Source organism: Prionailurus viverrinus, chromosome B2 (genome assembly GCF_022837055.1).
Source record: "Prionailurus viverrinus isolate Anna chromosome B2, UM_Priviv_1.0, whole genome shotgun sequence".
NCBI lineage: Eukaryota > Metazoa > Chordata > Mammalia > Carnivora > Felidae > Prionailurus > Prionailurus viverrinus.
In genome coordinates, this window is record NC_062565.1 from 118,695,914 (window position 1) to 118,712,357 (window position 16,444).

A 16,444-nucleotide genomic window follows, 5' to 3' on the forward strand; every position below is an offset into this window, starting at 1 on the left:
TATAACATTTACGTGGTTGTAAGAGCTATTACGAAAATGATGAATTACGGCCTGTGGTCAAATAGAAGTCACTGCCTAGACAGAATTCTAGTGATCTGCTGGTACATTAAAACCTGCTATGGGATCACATCACGATAGCCTCGTCTGATTTCATTCTGCTTTGTACTTGAAAGGAGAAAACAGTTTGTTCAACACATATATGCTACACATTTCAAATTTATCTATTGTCCTCAAAAGTTCATTTTTAATGATATATGAATTAATCATTTATTAACTGAAAAGCCAATCTATCTGTATATTAATAAAGTCATAAAAATAAAAGACTCCTATGCTTTTGCAACCAATTGAAGTCAAAGTGAATTAAACTTTGGTAATCGCAAACTTTGCATTCTTTCTCAACTCTGCTTCAAGCAACAGGACTTCATTCCCCATGAGTAGCAAAGTCCCAGAAGAGGGAATAGCCATACAGATAAGAATGTTATTTTGTACCATTCCAAAATGAGATCTGACAACAAATGAGTGCTAAACAGATGGGAATAAAGGGGGCAGGCACAGTGATTAATACTAGACTTCATTACGTGTGTCTATAAAACACTTAAATATCATTCCTAAAAGAGCATCAATAAACAAAGAAAAATACCAGACAACCCAAAATTAGATGACAGGATATGACCACACAGATCATACAAAACAGCTAGCATAAACTCACCAGTTAAAAGACAGAATTCGCAAATGGGATTAAAAAACGTCTCCTCAAAAAAAAAAAAAAAAAAGGGGCGCCTGGGTGGCGCAGTCGGTTAAGCGTCCGACTTCAGCCAGGTCACGATCTCGCGGTCTGTGAGTTCGAGCCCCGCGTCGGGCTCTGGGCTGATGGCTCAGAGCCTGGAGCTTGTTTCTGATTCTGTGTCTCCCTCTCTCTCTGCCCCTCCCCCGTTCATGCTCTGTCTCTCTCTGTCCCAAAAATAAATAAACGTTGAAAAAAAAAAAAAAATTTAAAAAAATAAAAAATAAAAAAAATAAAAAAAATAAACAAACAAACAAACAAACAAACAAACAAAACACAATGTCTAAAAACAAAGAAATGAGAAAAGATAGTCCAGGCAAATCCTAACCAAAATAAAGCCAGTACAGTAATATTAACGTCAAAATAAATTTGAAGGTACTGTATGATGGTACAAAGGGGGACAAAATTCCAAGAATATTTAATTTTGCACATGTGGCCATATAATAATCTAGCCTCAAATTTTATAAAGCATAAACTTACAGAAATATGAAGAGAAATTATCAAATCAGCAATTACAGGAGAGATCTCAACACACCTCTCATATTAGTTGATAAATGAAGCAGTTAAACAATTAACAGAGACATAAACAATATGAGCCACGTAACTAATAAGACTGATCCAAAGGACAGATCTGAACACCTGTGCCAACAAGGAGAGAATATACTTTCCCAAACTCAAAAAGAACTATTACAAAAACTGACTATAGATTAGCTTGCAAAATAAGTCTTAACAAATGTAACAGATCCCACAAGACATGCACAACATATATTCACAACACACACATGCTCTGGAAATTCAAAACCACATTTATAAAAGCTTCAGTGGTCAAAAATGACCCATTTAACAGGACGCAAAAATATTAAGCACCGAACGGCAATGAAAAGCCCTATACTCAAAACTTGTGAACTCAACAAGAGATACTTGAAGGGAAAGCTAGAGCCATGAAAGCATATATTTATTTGATACCCAAGAAATTAGAAGAAGAAAAACAGGCTAATCACAAAAGAAAAAGAGCAAAAGGGAAAAAATGTTACAAAAAAAGTAACATAGAAACAATAAAACCAAGTTGTTTCTTTGAAAAAAAATTAAAATGGTTAGCTCTATAGGAAGAATGAGGGGGGGAGAAAAGGCAAGTAACTATAGAAATGAAAATGGAATGAAAATCAAGTGCACACGACGAGAATACTACGACAAACGTCATGCCAAGAGATTTGTCAAATTAGAGGACATGGAGAGTTTCCTCTGAAAGTATGAATTACTACAACTAACTCAAGAAAAAACAGAAACAAGCTGTTAGTATAAGGAAACTGAATCAGTGATTCAAAAAACAAAACAAAAGAACAGAAAAACAAACCCACTCTCCAACCCTACTCTTTTCACCAGGCCAAGACAGTTTTAAAGGCAAGTTTTACCAGATCTCCCAAGAACAGATAACGCCTAATTTATCTAAACTTTTCCAGAAAATGTTAAAAGGGAAGCAACTTTATGAGGCTGGTATGTAACCTGGTTAATAAAATTTCACAAAGCTGATAAAAGGAAATACAATATATTATATGCAAAAACCCTAGATTAAAAAATATGAAATGAATGTCAAATCATCACGAACAAGTAGAGACAATGTGGAAAAATTCAATTCAGGGCTTACTAGCTGGAATTTATTTTTAATTCTTTTTAACGTTTATTTATTTTTGAGACAGAGAGAGACAGGGCATGAACGGGGGAGGGTCAGAGAAGAGAGGGAGACACAGAATCCGAAACAGGCTCCAGGCTCTGAGCTGTCAGCACAGAGCCCGACACGGGGCTCAAACTCACAGACCGCAAGATCATGACCTGAGCCGAAGTTGGACACTTAACCAACTGAGCCACCCAGGCACCCCCTGGCTAGAATTTAAATTGGCACCACCGCTTTGGAGATCACTTTGGCAGGATCTGGGAAAACAGAGGAAGCAAAATTGCAATCAACCAACAGAGCAATTCCACTATGGTCTACCCTGAAGAAACTCTCGCACAAGGAAACAAGGCAAGGTGTAGGATTGTGATCACTGAAGCAATGGCTGTTATACTACGTAAAGAAACTGAGTCTCAGCACAGGAATGGATAGACTGGTTTAGTCATCCAAAGAAAACTACACAGCAGCTGAAAGTGAACAAAGTAGATTTACACGCGGTAAAAAGAGATGTACTGAGCAAGAGAGATGCGAACGAGACTTCAGCAAGGTTTTGGGTCTTAAAAAAAAAAATCTGAAACGCATGGCATAATAGGAACATCTGAGTAAAATTTTTATGGGGAATATACAGCTGTCAATTCTCTTCTAGATTTTGGTAGTTTTTTACATACATGGTGACTTTAAAAGAGAACAGAAAAAGATTTAAACCATAGAGCACATTGGTAAACCCTGAGGTTTGGTCATATAAAGAGCTTCAGAGATAGCAAGGACCTTCTGAATTACCTAAGCAACCTTATATTCCATAGATGAAGCCAGCTTCCGGACCTCAGTCTGGCCCAGAGAGCTTCAATAAATGGTTCAAAGTCACATAACAAGTTATCAAGTTGGTTCTCAAATTTTAGACTCCCTAACTAAACGTGTGCTAGAGCACACGTAGGAGAAACAAGGAGCATGGGGTCAAACGTAAATGAGTCAAGTTCACAGCATCATTGTATTATTTTCTTTACTGTACCCACCCTACTTGAGACACACAGTTTATCAGTCTCCCTCTAACCTTCCCAGCTCTCTCTCAAAGCTGTAAGGATTTTTAATTCTCTTTTGCCACTCCTGTTCTTGAAATAAATGAAATATCTAAACAATTATAACTAAAATGAGTAAAACAGATGAAGTGAAATAAAGGACCATGAATTATTCATCTTTGCACCCTCCGTACCTTGTATTCTAATACAGGTTTAAATATATAATAAAATACTGTTCAACTAGATAGGTCTATTTCACCAAGCTGAATCCTTTCATTATAGTTAAAGTGTAACTTCTATTTTCAGTAAGAATGTGAAGAATTAGGAAAAAATAATTTTAATATTTAATAAGTGAGAAGACCAAAGCAAAGACTATTCTATAGAGACCATATTTTAAATGAACAAAATGGGTCCCACTTACTGCTTTGTCCACGTGTAACAAATCAAACAGGGTAGTTTGGTGGTCAGGTTCACAATGTCCAGAGTCAAACTGCCAGGTCTGGAATTCTGGCTCACCCACTAATTGGCATGAAACTTTGAGCAAGTTACTTAAACTCTCCAAGCCTTCCATTCCCCACTGTAACAACGGCAACACCCATAATAATACCTACCTCATATAGATTCTTAGAAGTGTTATGTGAAATAGTCCATTCGAAGCTTTTGACACAGTTGTTCAGTGCATATCAGCTATTTGCACATGTTCTTGTAAATAAAGTAACTTAGCTATGAAAAGTAACAAGCTCTAATGGAATTATAAGGTACTAGATGCTTTAAAAAAATTATATTGGTGGGGCACCTGGGTGGATCAGTAGGTTAAGCATCCTACTTCGGCTCAGGTCATGATCTCACAGTTCGTGAGTTCGAGGCCCTTGTCAGGCTCTGTGCTGACAGCTCTGGGCCTGGAGCCTGCTTCGAGTTCTGTTTCCCTCTCTCTCTCTGCCTCTGCCCCATTCATACCCTTTCTCTCTCTCTCTCTCTCTCTCTCTCTCTCTCTCTCTCTCTCTCTCTCAAAAGTAAACATTAAAAAAATATTTTTGGGGCGCCTGGGTGGCGCAGTCGGTTAAGCATCCGACTTCAGCCAGGTCACGATCTTGCGGTCCGTGAGTTCGAGCCCCGCGTCAGGCTCTGGGCTGATGGCTCAGGGCCTGGAGCCTGTTTCCGATTCTGTGTCTCCCTCTCTCTCTGCCCCTCCCCCGTTCATGCTCTGTCTCTCTCTGTCCCAAAAATAAATAAACGTTGAAAAAAAATTAAAAAAAAAAAAATATTTTTGTTTTAATTATATTGGTTTTGGTCACATCCATGCTAATAAATTATATGCTTTACAAATCATGAGTGTTGTTTAATTAAATGAAACTGAATAAATGAGCTCAATCTTAAATCGTTAGACTCAGGATAAAAGAAACTTAGGGGTAAAGTTCTGAAATTAACATGACTCTGAAATACCAACCTAGCTGGTTTCTCAAGTGAAACCCTTACAGAAAAAGGTAACATTCAAACTATTTAATACCCATTCTGAACAAACACCAGCCAATGCACACGACCAGTGCAAACTAGCAGAACATTGGCCCTGATTCCGCACCCCCCACCCCCTTAGGGTCAGGAAATATTGTTTGTCATGGAAATGACCCTCTCCTGTTCTTATTTTTTAAAGCACAACTGACAAACTAGCTTATAGAGACACAAAAATATATACACTGTGCCAGCCCACAAGTGAGGGCAAACTGTGCCTTCTGTGTTCACCCTACACATCAAGACAGCCATCCAACCAGCACCCCATCTCACCTCCAGGTCACAGCTGTACTCGGTGCCATCTAGGAGGGTCACTTTACACTGGACAGTTTTGGTCTTCTTGGTGGCTTTCTGAGAAGCCTTCTCTGACTTTAGCTCATTGGTCTGCACTTCCTTGGTCTCCCTTTTTGCTTCTTCTGATTTGTCTTCCTGTATTTCTTTAGCCTTCTCTTCTCTCTCCTTACTTACTTCATCAGCAGGCTGTTGACAAAAAAATGTACGTTCATACTAAAGTTAACCAATTTGCAGAAGACAAAGTATTAGAAGGAAAATCTTCAGTAGGAATTGTGATTGTTATAAACACTGTCAACCTACAATGTTAAAAGACTTCAAAATTTTGCTAGAAAAGATATTCCCCATATCTCCCTCCCCCTTCCTCCATTTTCTCATTTTGCCAGTTTGGTAACATCAGCATTAAATGAGCAGAAGAAACTACATCCTGGCAACTAAAACTTAAAATATCATTTCAAATAATAAAATTTCCAATTATAATAGCGTAGTATGGCAAAGCCTAGGTTCATTAGGCAACCAAAATGTTCACACATACAAATCTATTTCTTCCTACTTCCTGAACACTCCCATACATCAAATCAAAGAGGTAAAAAATCCACACTATTTAAAAAGGACAGGCGGAGGCGCCTGGGTGGCTCAGTCGGTTAAGTGTCCTACTTCAGCTCAGGTCATGATCTCACAGTTCGTGAGTTCGAGCCCCGGGTCGGGCTCTGTGCTGACAGCTCAGAGCCTGGAGCCTGCTTCGGATTCTATGTCTCCCTCTCTCTCTGTTCCTCCCCTGCTTGCACTCTGTCTCTCAAAAATAAAGATAAAAAAAAAATTTTTTTTAAAGGAGAGGTCGTTGGATTCTAAGTATCTATTTAACCTAAACAGTAAGAAACATGGATTTTTTTTTTTTTTATAGTTTGCATATAGAGTCAATTTTTTTGCCTTATTATTTGGGCAAGTTTTTAAAAAGAAGTAACAAGAAGGCTGTAGCAGACCACTCCAAGACCCATATTCCAGATACAATAAGCCAAAGTAGTATCTGCATGGAAAAAATCTCGAAATGACTCAAAAGAAATCCTTTTTGTCATGTGGCTAGAACATCAAGCTTTAGGCGCGCCTGGGTGGCTCAGTCAGTTAAATGTCCAACTTTAGCTCGGGTCATGATCTCCCAGTTTGTGAGTTTGCCCCACACTGGGCTCTGCACTGACAGTGTGGAGCCTGCTTGGGATTCTCTCCCCCCACCCCCCTCGAAAATACACGTATTTGAAAAAAAAAAAAAAAAAAAAAAAAGAACATGAACCTTTAATTCCCAAACACTTCTCAAACATACCTGTGCCGCAGGACCGCTCACTGGTTTCTCTTCCTTGACATCAACTTTAACCTCCTGTTGTTTCCTCTGAGCGGTTTCTTCGGCATCACCCTTGGCCTGCCTCTCTCCTTCAGGAAGAGATTCTTCTTTATCTAAAATCTCCTCAGCAACAGCTTGGGTAGGCTCTTTTTTATCTCCTCCATCTTTGGCCACTACTAAGGTATAGGACTTTTGTTTCTTAAGCCATGGGGGTATGAATCGAGAAATTCCCCTGCTCTCCGATGGATCCTTCTCTCTCTTCTGGCGGTGTGGACTACTTTGGCTTTCAGCTGTAGGAGATGACTGGGAACCTTTTTCCTCCTCTGGATCGGAGGACTGATTCTGCTGATTTTCTGCTACTTCTTTCGTTTTCTCCTTGGTTGTATCTGTGTCTGCTCCTAATTGTTCAGGTTCTTTCTTCACTTCAGAAGTGGAGCCTACTTCAGTGGTCATGGTTACAGCTTATGCTGTAAACAAAACAAAACCACAAAATGCTATTTTACAAACTCTCTCAGTTTTAGTTTGGAGGGAAGGAACAGGGTACAGAAGAGTGGGAAGGGAAATGGCAAAGAGATGATAGAAAATGTGTAGGGAAAGACGGTTCATAAGCACAAGAGGAAAATGGAGATTGCTACTCTTAGAATTCTCTATCAGAATCAAAGAACCAAAGGTAGCATCACAATGGAATTAACTGATTCTGTACTGATAGAACTTAAAATCATGAAGAGCTTAGGTGATTACTTTTATTAAGTTTCATCTAGCCATAAAAAACTTACCCCAAAAAACCCCGCCATTTTTTAAGGAAAATTTCTTTTCTCTATACTTTGTATGCCTTATTCTATCACACAATAATTTACTGATACTGTTAGTAATAAGTATGGAGACAAATTTCACTGCAATTTCACACAGTGAAACCAAAATGATGGGTATTATAGAGATGAATTTTAAATGTGGAGTGCTTAATAGTGAGAAAATTAGATCTGGAAAAAAAAAAACTATCTTTTTTGTCCCCAAATTAAACCCCATAATTCACCAGCATTATTTCAGTGCAGAAGTTAGTTTTCTGAGAAAAGTACTCAAACTATGATCAAAAAGTCTAACCCTCTGTCCCACCCAAACACAAACATAGTCTTCCTTATAGATGCAATTACAAGTATCTAGGGGCCTTAATCTGAACCAAATGAAGACATTATAGAGGTGGGGAGGGGAAATGCATCTAACAATTGACCCTATCACAACTAACGAAAACAAAACTGAAATGAAGTGTGAAAGTAACTACTTGTCTCAATTTCACACGAGCAAAGAGGGATTTTTTAAAATAAAGCTCCCCCGCTGATATATTAAAAACAAACAAACAAACAAACAAAAACAGGCAGAGCAGAGATAGCACACTCTCTCCTCTGTTGCCAATGTTCAAAGGCCTGGGAACCCTGGCCAGTAGGAAATTTTCCAGCTATCTTCAAAAGTAGTACAAACCTTGACTAGTTCAAAAAAATAAAACACACTTGCTCTTTTTTAAGCTTTAGTGAGATATACTTCACATACCACAAAATTTACCCATTTAAATTGCTTAGTTAATGATTTTGAATACATTCACAAGATTGTGCAACCATCACCACTATCTAATTCTAGAATATTTTCATCATCCTGAAAAGGAACTTTCTACCCATTAACGTTTTGTCTCCATTGTCCCCTCCCCCCGCCCCCAGCCCCTGGCAATTACTTTCAATCCATATGGATTTGCCTATTCTAGACATTTCAAATAGACGGAATTACACATGTGGCATTTTCACTGGACATAATGCTTTCAAGGTTCACCCATACTGTAGCATGTATCAGTATTACACTTGTTTATTAAAATATTCTTCACCCTCTTTTGCCAATCATATATCTGATAAGAGTCTAGTATCCAAAATATATCAAGAACCCTTACAATTCAACAGAATGAATGAATGAATGAATGCAAAGAATTTTAAGTAGACATTTCTCCAAAGAAAACATACAAATGGCCAGTAAGCACTTGAAATGCTGCTCAACATCATCAGTCATTAGGGAAATGAAACCCAAACCACCATCAGATACCACTTTATATGCACTAAAAGATGGCTCTTATCAAAAAGATAGAGAGTAACAAGTACTAGTGAGAATGTGGAAAATTTTAAATTCTCAACCCTGGTGGCAAAGAAAGTAAAATGGTGCATTCACTTTGGAAAACCGTTTGTCAGTTTCTCAAAAGTTAAAGTTACCACAGGACCTAGCGATTCCATTCCTACGTGTATATATATACCCAAGAGAAATGAAAACAGATGTCCACAGGAAAACTTGTAAACGAATCTTCAGAACAGCCTTATCCGTAATAGTCAGAAAACAGAAACTCAAATTTCTACCAACTGATGAATGGATAAACAAGATGGGTGTGTGTGTACAATATTAACTCATAAAAAGGAATGAAGTGCTAATGTATGCTGCCACACACAAACCTTGAAAACATTATTCTAAGTGAAAAAAATACAAAAGGCTACATGGTATGTGATCTGCTTCTACGAAATTTCCAGAATACGCAAACCCACAAAGAAGAAGTAGATTAGTGGTTGTAAAGGGCTGGAAGATAGAATAGAGAGCAACTGCTAATGAGTACAGGGTTTCCTTTGGGGGTAATGAAAATGTTCTGAAATTAGACAGTGGTGATGGTTGTACAGCCTTGTGAATACACACAAAACCATTGTATTGTAAGCTTTAAAAGGGTGATATCTCAGGGCGCCAAGGTAGCTCAGTTGGTTGAGCATCTGGCTCTTGATTTTGGCTCAGGTCATGATCCCAGGGTTGTGGGATCCAGCCCCATGCCAGGCTCCATGCTGTATGTGAAGCCTGCTTAAGATATTCTCTCTCTCTCTCTCTCTCTCTCTCTCTCTCTCTCTGCCGCTCTCGAACTCGTTTGTGCCCTAAAATAAATAAAATGAAAAAATAATATAGTTTTTTAAAGGGTGATATCTCAATAATAAAAAAAGTTTTTAAAAATGGTATTCCCTTCTAATAGGCAAGCATGAAAGCATTCAGTCAGCCTGACTATATTTAATGGGCCCCTACAATGTGCCAAGTACTGGGCACATGAATAAAGACTGCCTTCAAGAAGCTGAAGGAGGGGAGAAGGTGGTGTACAGATGAAGTGAAAAGCACACTGCTTAAAAAGCACAAGACAGATACTTAACCCAGATTAGGAGAAGAGGGTCACTAGGTAAGACCTTCTACCAAAGTTGACATTTGAGTTTCTTTAAAATAATGAGCCCTCATTCAGGCAAGGGAGTCAGGATAGGCAGCATGTGCCAGGAACAGGGAAGTGTGGAACCAGGAGAATATTCCTCCTACAGGAAACCACAAGTACTGAACGGTAATACACTGTACAAGTTAAGTGGAAGCTTGTTATAGAGATAGGAGATGAGGAGGAAAGCGAATTAGCAGGGACAAAGTAGGAGCAGTAAGCAGGAGCCAGGACATAAAAGGTTTTGTGTATCCTGGTAAGAAAGGTCTTGAGGTTAATTTAAAGGCAGTCAGAAGTCATATAAGCGCTTTCCACAGAGGAGTAATGTAATCATACCCACATTTCAAATAGCCCAACCTGGCTTGTAAAGTACAGGATGAAAGATTGAAATAGACATCCAGAAGGCTGTTCAATAACCCACACACAAGACAATGATGGTCTGCACTAAGGTAGGAGCAGTGAGGCAAAGGACAAGAAATGAATCTAATGGTAAAGAGAGATAGACGACATGATGTGTCCACAATGAATAGAACAAGTCAAAGAGAGGAAAGGGTTGAGGAAAAGTCTCAGGTCATGGAAACTGGGGTGATGGTAGAACCACCCACTGAAACAGGGAGCACAAAGGAAAAGAGGGTCTGACGGAGACAAACTCTGTTTTGAATGCATCACAACTGACAAGTCTGTCTAGCTGAACACCTGCCATACAGGTCTTGAATGGAGACTGGATATGCACAAGAGATATGGATTTGGGAGTTGTCATCGTATGGGTGATAGTTAAAAGCACAAATGATACATACAGCCATCACCTAGAGAAAAAGTGTAGTTTTGCATTTAGAGGGTCCTGAAAAGAACTTTATCACTGCTCAACATTGCAGAGTCAGGCAGAAGGCAGGAGGTGAGAGAACTATATAATAAGACTAGGAGATGAGTGGAAATAAATGGAGGGCAATGCTACAAAGGAAGAATAGTTAAGTAACTATAACATTTTAATTTATAATTCTATCCATGTTTGAAAATTTGCACATATTAGTTCACTACCTCTATGCTGTATAAAAGCATAAAGTGTAGGTGTGTTAGTAAAATGTTTAACTACCATCTGCATTGGTCTCAGATCACCAAACTTAAACACCGTATTCTGTCAAACAAATATCTGTGATGAAGTAAACATCACAGATAAAACAGGCTGTAGCCAACATGGATGTATTGTAGAAAAATTATACCAATATTCCTGAAAATCAAAAACTGGTGATATTGAGCAAAACTAAACTATATGTTTTATGGAATTTTTGTACAGAAATCTTAGCTCGACGTAAACCAAAATGTACAAAATATTAAGGCATTGCCTTTATTTAGGAAGACATGAGCCAAGATCTGTTAAGTCATTCTAAAGCTAATATGATTACTGAACTTTCTCCTCCAAAGATCTGAGTTGAACGTTCAGGTAAATAGAATGCAGTTACTATTCACAAACCTAAGTGGGCTTCCCACCCCCCCTCAATTTATTTAAACTAAACAAACAAATTTCACCCATTTCTCTCATTCCCGCATCTGGCAACCACTGGTTGTTCTCTTTATCTATGAGCTTGGTTTCGTTGTTGTTGTTATTTAAATTGCACATACAAGAGAGATCTTAAGGTGTCTTTCTTTCTGTGACATTTAGTTTAGCATAATCCATCCATGCTATTGCAAACAGCAAGATTCCATTCTTGTTTACTGATAAATAATAATACTCGTGTGTGTGTGTGTGTGTGTGTGTGTCACAATTCTTTATCCATTCATCCATAAATGGAAATTTAGGCTGTTGTTTCTATATGCTGACTATGATAAATAATGCTACAGTGAACATGGTATGTATACATCTTTTTGAGTTAGTGAGTTTTCATTTCCTTTGATAAATACCAAGAAACTGCTGGATCATATGGTAGTTAATTTTTTAACTTTCTGAGGAGACCCAATACAGTTTTTCTCTAGTGGCTGTACCACTATTAGGTATTTAAAATTCAGAATCATGTCTCCCAGTAAGACTCTTACATGAGTTTTTGAACTGGCCCCAAATAGCACAGAAAGTCTTTTTTCCTTCTTTAAACTACCATTTTCCATGTACCATTTAAATGGAGAATATTATTTATATTAATCATGCAATGACCCAAGTTGATTTTTAGTATATACTCTCTAATTACGTTTTGAGAGTTGAACCAATGCCCTGGTAAAAATTAAAATAAAAACGTCTCACCCTTGTCCAAGCTAATCAAGATAATTGGTAGCTCTCTAATTACTTTTGCTATGACAAATAATCTGGAGACCAATTAAGTAAAGTTGATTTTTGGTCAAAATATTTTAGAAGCAATGAGATATAAAACTCAAGTTTCCACTATTATGTTAGAAACACTAACATTTTTATTTTAATCATAAGACCTGCCACTTACTGTGTCAGACATCATGCACATAAATATCTGCTCTTTAAAGTATCCTACAGGGAAGATATGATCCCTGTTTGTAAGTCATAAAGAGTAAAAGTTATGTGACTTATCCAAGGCCACTGAACGGAGGACCACACAGCCGTGCATACCTGTTTTCACCTGTATTTCATAATGTAATCACAACTCCCCCTTTGAATGCTTTGAATGATTGAATTAACCAGGTCCTTTGGTGCAGTCCTCAGTCCTCAAAGAAAATTCGTATCAGTTTGTGGAAAGGACTATACAGAATATGAATCTATTCTGCGATTTACTATAACTCGCTCTGGCCCTCCCCCAGTAAGAAATTTACAGATGAGTTCCCATCACATGGAAAGAAGACCATACTTGAAGGTTATTTTTGGCCATGTAATCACAATTGAGCTGATGAATGGAAATTAAAGACAAGGTGCTAACACAGAGACAGAGCACAGATAAACCACACCATTAAGCCTTACACAGTGGTCTTCCTCAACCACTACTGGATTCACACTTTTAAGTTTTAAGAATCTCAGAGCTGTTCAGTGTTGCCCCTCCAAATGCAAGTTACAAGATCTTAAAACACAAACAAACAAAAAAACAGTGAACTGGCTAATTCTATAAAGTTGTATTTGTAAATACTCAAAAATAAGGGTGGATATAATTATGTGTAAATAAGTACCTTCTTAAAATAGTTTCAGAGATAAACAAAAGCTCAAACCTAAACACTACCTTCTTTGTTGATAAAATGGCTTCTTGAACAAATTACCACCATCAAGAAAACATGATTATAGCACATCCATTCACCATAATTATCATGCCTGTGACTCTCAAGAGTTTCAAATGTGGATAAGCCTTTAAACTCCATCACCCACTAAAATGCAAACTTCTGCAGTAGAATGCAAGCCTTCGCACTAAAATGAAAGCCCCATAAGGGCTAGGCTCTTTCTACGTTACCCGCATCTAGACTGGCACAGAGAGGCACCTGATACATATTTACCGAATGAGTGCTGTGAAATCGTCCAGTCTAATACCCTCATTCCCTCTTATCAACAAGGAAACTGAGGCTCAGAAAGATCAGAGATTTGCCTGAGATCACAAAGCTAGACGGGAGAAGCCAAACCCAGAACTACGGTTTCCCAAACTCTAGCAATGTTCATTCCACTACCTTTCATAAGTATAATTACAAATACCGAAAATCCATTATTTTTATTTAGCTATATAAGTTATATTAAATTAAATTAAAAATAATAAAATTATTAAATTAAATCCATTCAGTTATATAACGTACTAAGTAAAGCCCTTTCTGCTTATCAGCAACCAAAAAGAATATTGCTGGGAACGGCCAGCCCATTAGACAAGCATGTGGTTTTGACACAATTACCATGTTGGCATACTCCATCTGGGTTGACAGAAGTGTTCACTATTGTAACAGCTCCATGAGAAAAAGCATGCATCACTTAACACGCAACCAAGCAGAAAACCATCAACAGAGGATCAGCACTGGTTAGGTACAAAGCTGTGTTATGCAAAACCACCTTTTTTTTTGTTTTGTATTTTTTTTTTTTTTTAACTTTTAAAAAGGGCGGTCAATTCCCAGGAGCTGTCTCTATCACCAGGCTAAACAACCTACCATCCGATGCAGAACATCGTGCTACAGAAGACACTGGTCCCTAAGCGGAGTACTACAACCAGCAAAGCAAAGCAGATACACAACTCTAGACACTCCTATGAAGAACTTCAAGTAAGGGGTTCAAGCTAACTATCGGGTATAGAGGTTTCCTTAAAACCTCACGAAAACCAGTGCTACTCTAAGAGCCCTCACTGCTAACAAAATCCCTGTACACAGAATGGGGTAGGTGCTGCCAGCTGAGCGGCCCTCCCCCTCTGCAGAGATGAGAGCAATCGGCAGTCTTTGATTTCTACCAACAAAGTTCAATCCATTACTTAAGGACACTCCAGATTTAACAAAATGGAAGAGGATGCATTTCTAAACTTCAAAATGGTGGCAAGGGAATAAAGAGGCGCTTTCCTGTGAACTTTGAGAAAGAAAACAAATTGTGCAACAAATAACTATTAAACTTCTATAATATTGGCCATGTGTGCACCGTTTCAATTTTGTCACTTTCTAGGTCTGACAAAACTGGTTTTCATCCATGGCGGTGACTGGGCAGAGGATATGCAGAACAATTTTCTGGCTTATGTTCATGTCCCTACACAGCCCTATAGCCCAAGAAGAAGTCTTTTAATACCCAACTACCTTCCCTAAAAGCACAAAATGTGAGAAAAAGACAAAACAGCAACCTCAATATAGAAATGACTCAGCGGCCACCTAACCAGTTAGGAAGTAATGAAAGCAGTGCTTCTTAAATCTGTACAGCAAGTAAAAGGAGGCGAAGAGGGAAAAGGAGGAAGACGAAAGGGAGGAAAAACGAAAAGTATCTGGAGAGGGAAAGGAATGACAAAAACAGGACGACTTAGAGCAGACTGCATGTAATTCCTCTCTTGTAGGTTGATTTTTCTTAAGTGTCAGGTGTATAGACACCTATACCCCATATTCAAATAAGTGTCACCACATTCCAAAGAGATGATCTGTTAGTTTAAATTATCTATATGGGGAGGATAAATGAGTTATTTTTTTAAACAATCCAATGCTACCCACCCTAGTTACCTTAATAACACACTCTTTGGCTTCTTTTTTGTTCTTTTTGTTTTGTTTTTAAGGGATAAGGATCTATAAGAGAGACTGAACTGTTTCTGCAAAGACATAAGCTAGCATCTGGCTTAAATTAAAGCCACATACACAAAAGATAGGAACTGTGGCCCTCGGCTAGTTCAAGCCTAGGCAGGATCAGATTACATTCAGAGCATGTATTTCCTCCACCCTTTCTCCTTTTTAAACAGAACCCAAATTTTCTTCAGCTTTTGTCTCTCTTACACATGCATGCCAGCGGGGGCTGGCTCCAGGCCAGGCCAAAAGGCAATGATCTACTGGTCCAAGGCAATCACGGTAGTCCCCCTCCCCCTGTCGAGAAGACTTGCGGAAAGTCTACTGGTGGGAAGATGCCTTCCACTAAAAGGAGCCAAAAGGGAAAGGCCCCTCTTCTGTCTCGAAGCCCTGGATACCTGACTCTAGAAGTGCTGTTGCCATCTTGAGTATCCAAGAAGGGAGAAAGCCTGAGGACAAAGTGACACATACTGGAGCTGGCATGCTGCACATGGCCAGGTCCTAGGGTTGTGCTTCCTGGTATGTGAAAGAACACACTCCCTACTATGAGAACAATGGGGTTTCAGCTACTCGCAGCCACTATTAGCCTCTGCATATTCCGGAGCAAGCATCAGAAAATAAGCCCTAAGAAACTGGGAACACATACAGAACTGTATCGGGTAATTACTACTCCCCTCTGGGTTCTATGGCCCTCATAGCCTAAGAGCCATGGCTGTCGAATGTTCGTTTTTCCTGATGCTCAAATTTTTTAAACCCAGTATCTGGGTTAATATCTGAGTAAGATAAAGGATTAATCTTTATTTTAAAAACTCTAAGAATGAAACAAACAAATCTTAAGAGTTCATCAAAGTGTAAGATTCTCTTTCGTCATATTGGAGGGGGGTACATGAAAATCAAGACAATTTTCAACAATGTTCAGTTCCAGTAGCAGCTAAGGTAAGAGCTAACGATCTCATTTGTTAAAAGCCAAGTCCCTGCTGCTCTCAAGAACTACGTCGAGATGATAAGCACTGGGTGAGGTATGGAACTGGTGAATCACTACATTGTACACCTGAAACTAAGACAACACTGTATGCTAACTACACTGGAATAAAAATTTTAAAAACACAATTACATCAATAAAGATCTGTGCCAGGCAGAATCTTCTCCACAAGCAACTAGGGTCATCCCAGAAATAGATTCCCTTTCCTAGAGTGAGGGCTCCATAAGCAGATACTACACATAGCCATTAAGGATCCCAATATTGGCCACCATTCTCATCATCAAAATGCACATAAACGTCATCATATTGGGCACTCCAAAAGCACACACTAATCGAGATGATAGAGACATCCAGAACCCTACTGGCTCGTCATGAAGCAATTACGAGTGGTGTGGTCAGGAATACTCATCAACTGCATCGAATTCCTGCTCTCAG

General features: G+C 38.6%; 1 protein-coding gene across 11 annotated transcripts in view; it reads right to left on the reverse strand.

The window, feature by feature from the left end:
* The window catches only part of EPB41L2 (erythrocyte membrane protein band 4.1 like 2), a 219,662-nt gene that overhangs the window by 112,155 nt on the left and 91,063 nt on the right, over positions 1–16,444 (reverse strand). For all 11 annotated transcript variants that reach the window (XR_007152353.1, XM_047859846.1, XM_047859844.1 and 8 more), the window contains exons 2-3: positions 6,588–7,072; positions 5,252–5,458 (exon numbers count right to left, since the gene is read on the reverse strand). Coding sequence is in view for 10 of the 11 variants with exons in the window: in XM_047859846.1 (XP_047715802.1) it covers positions 5,252–5,458; positions 6,588–7,058 (678 nt within the window). In the remaining variant the exon portion in view is untranslated. The remainder of the gene's footprint in view (positions 1–5,251; positions 5,459–6,587; positions 7,073–16,444) is intronic.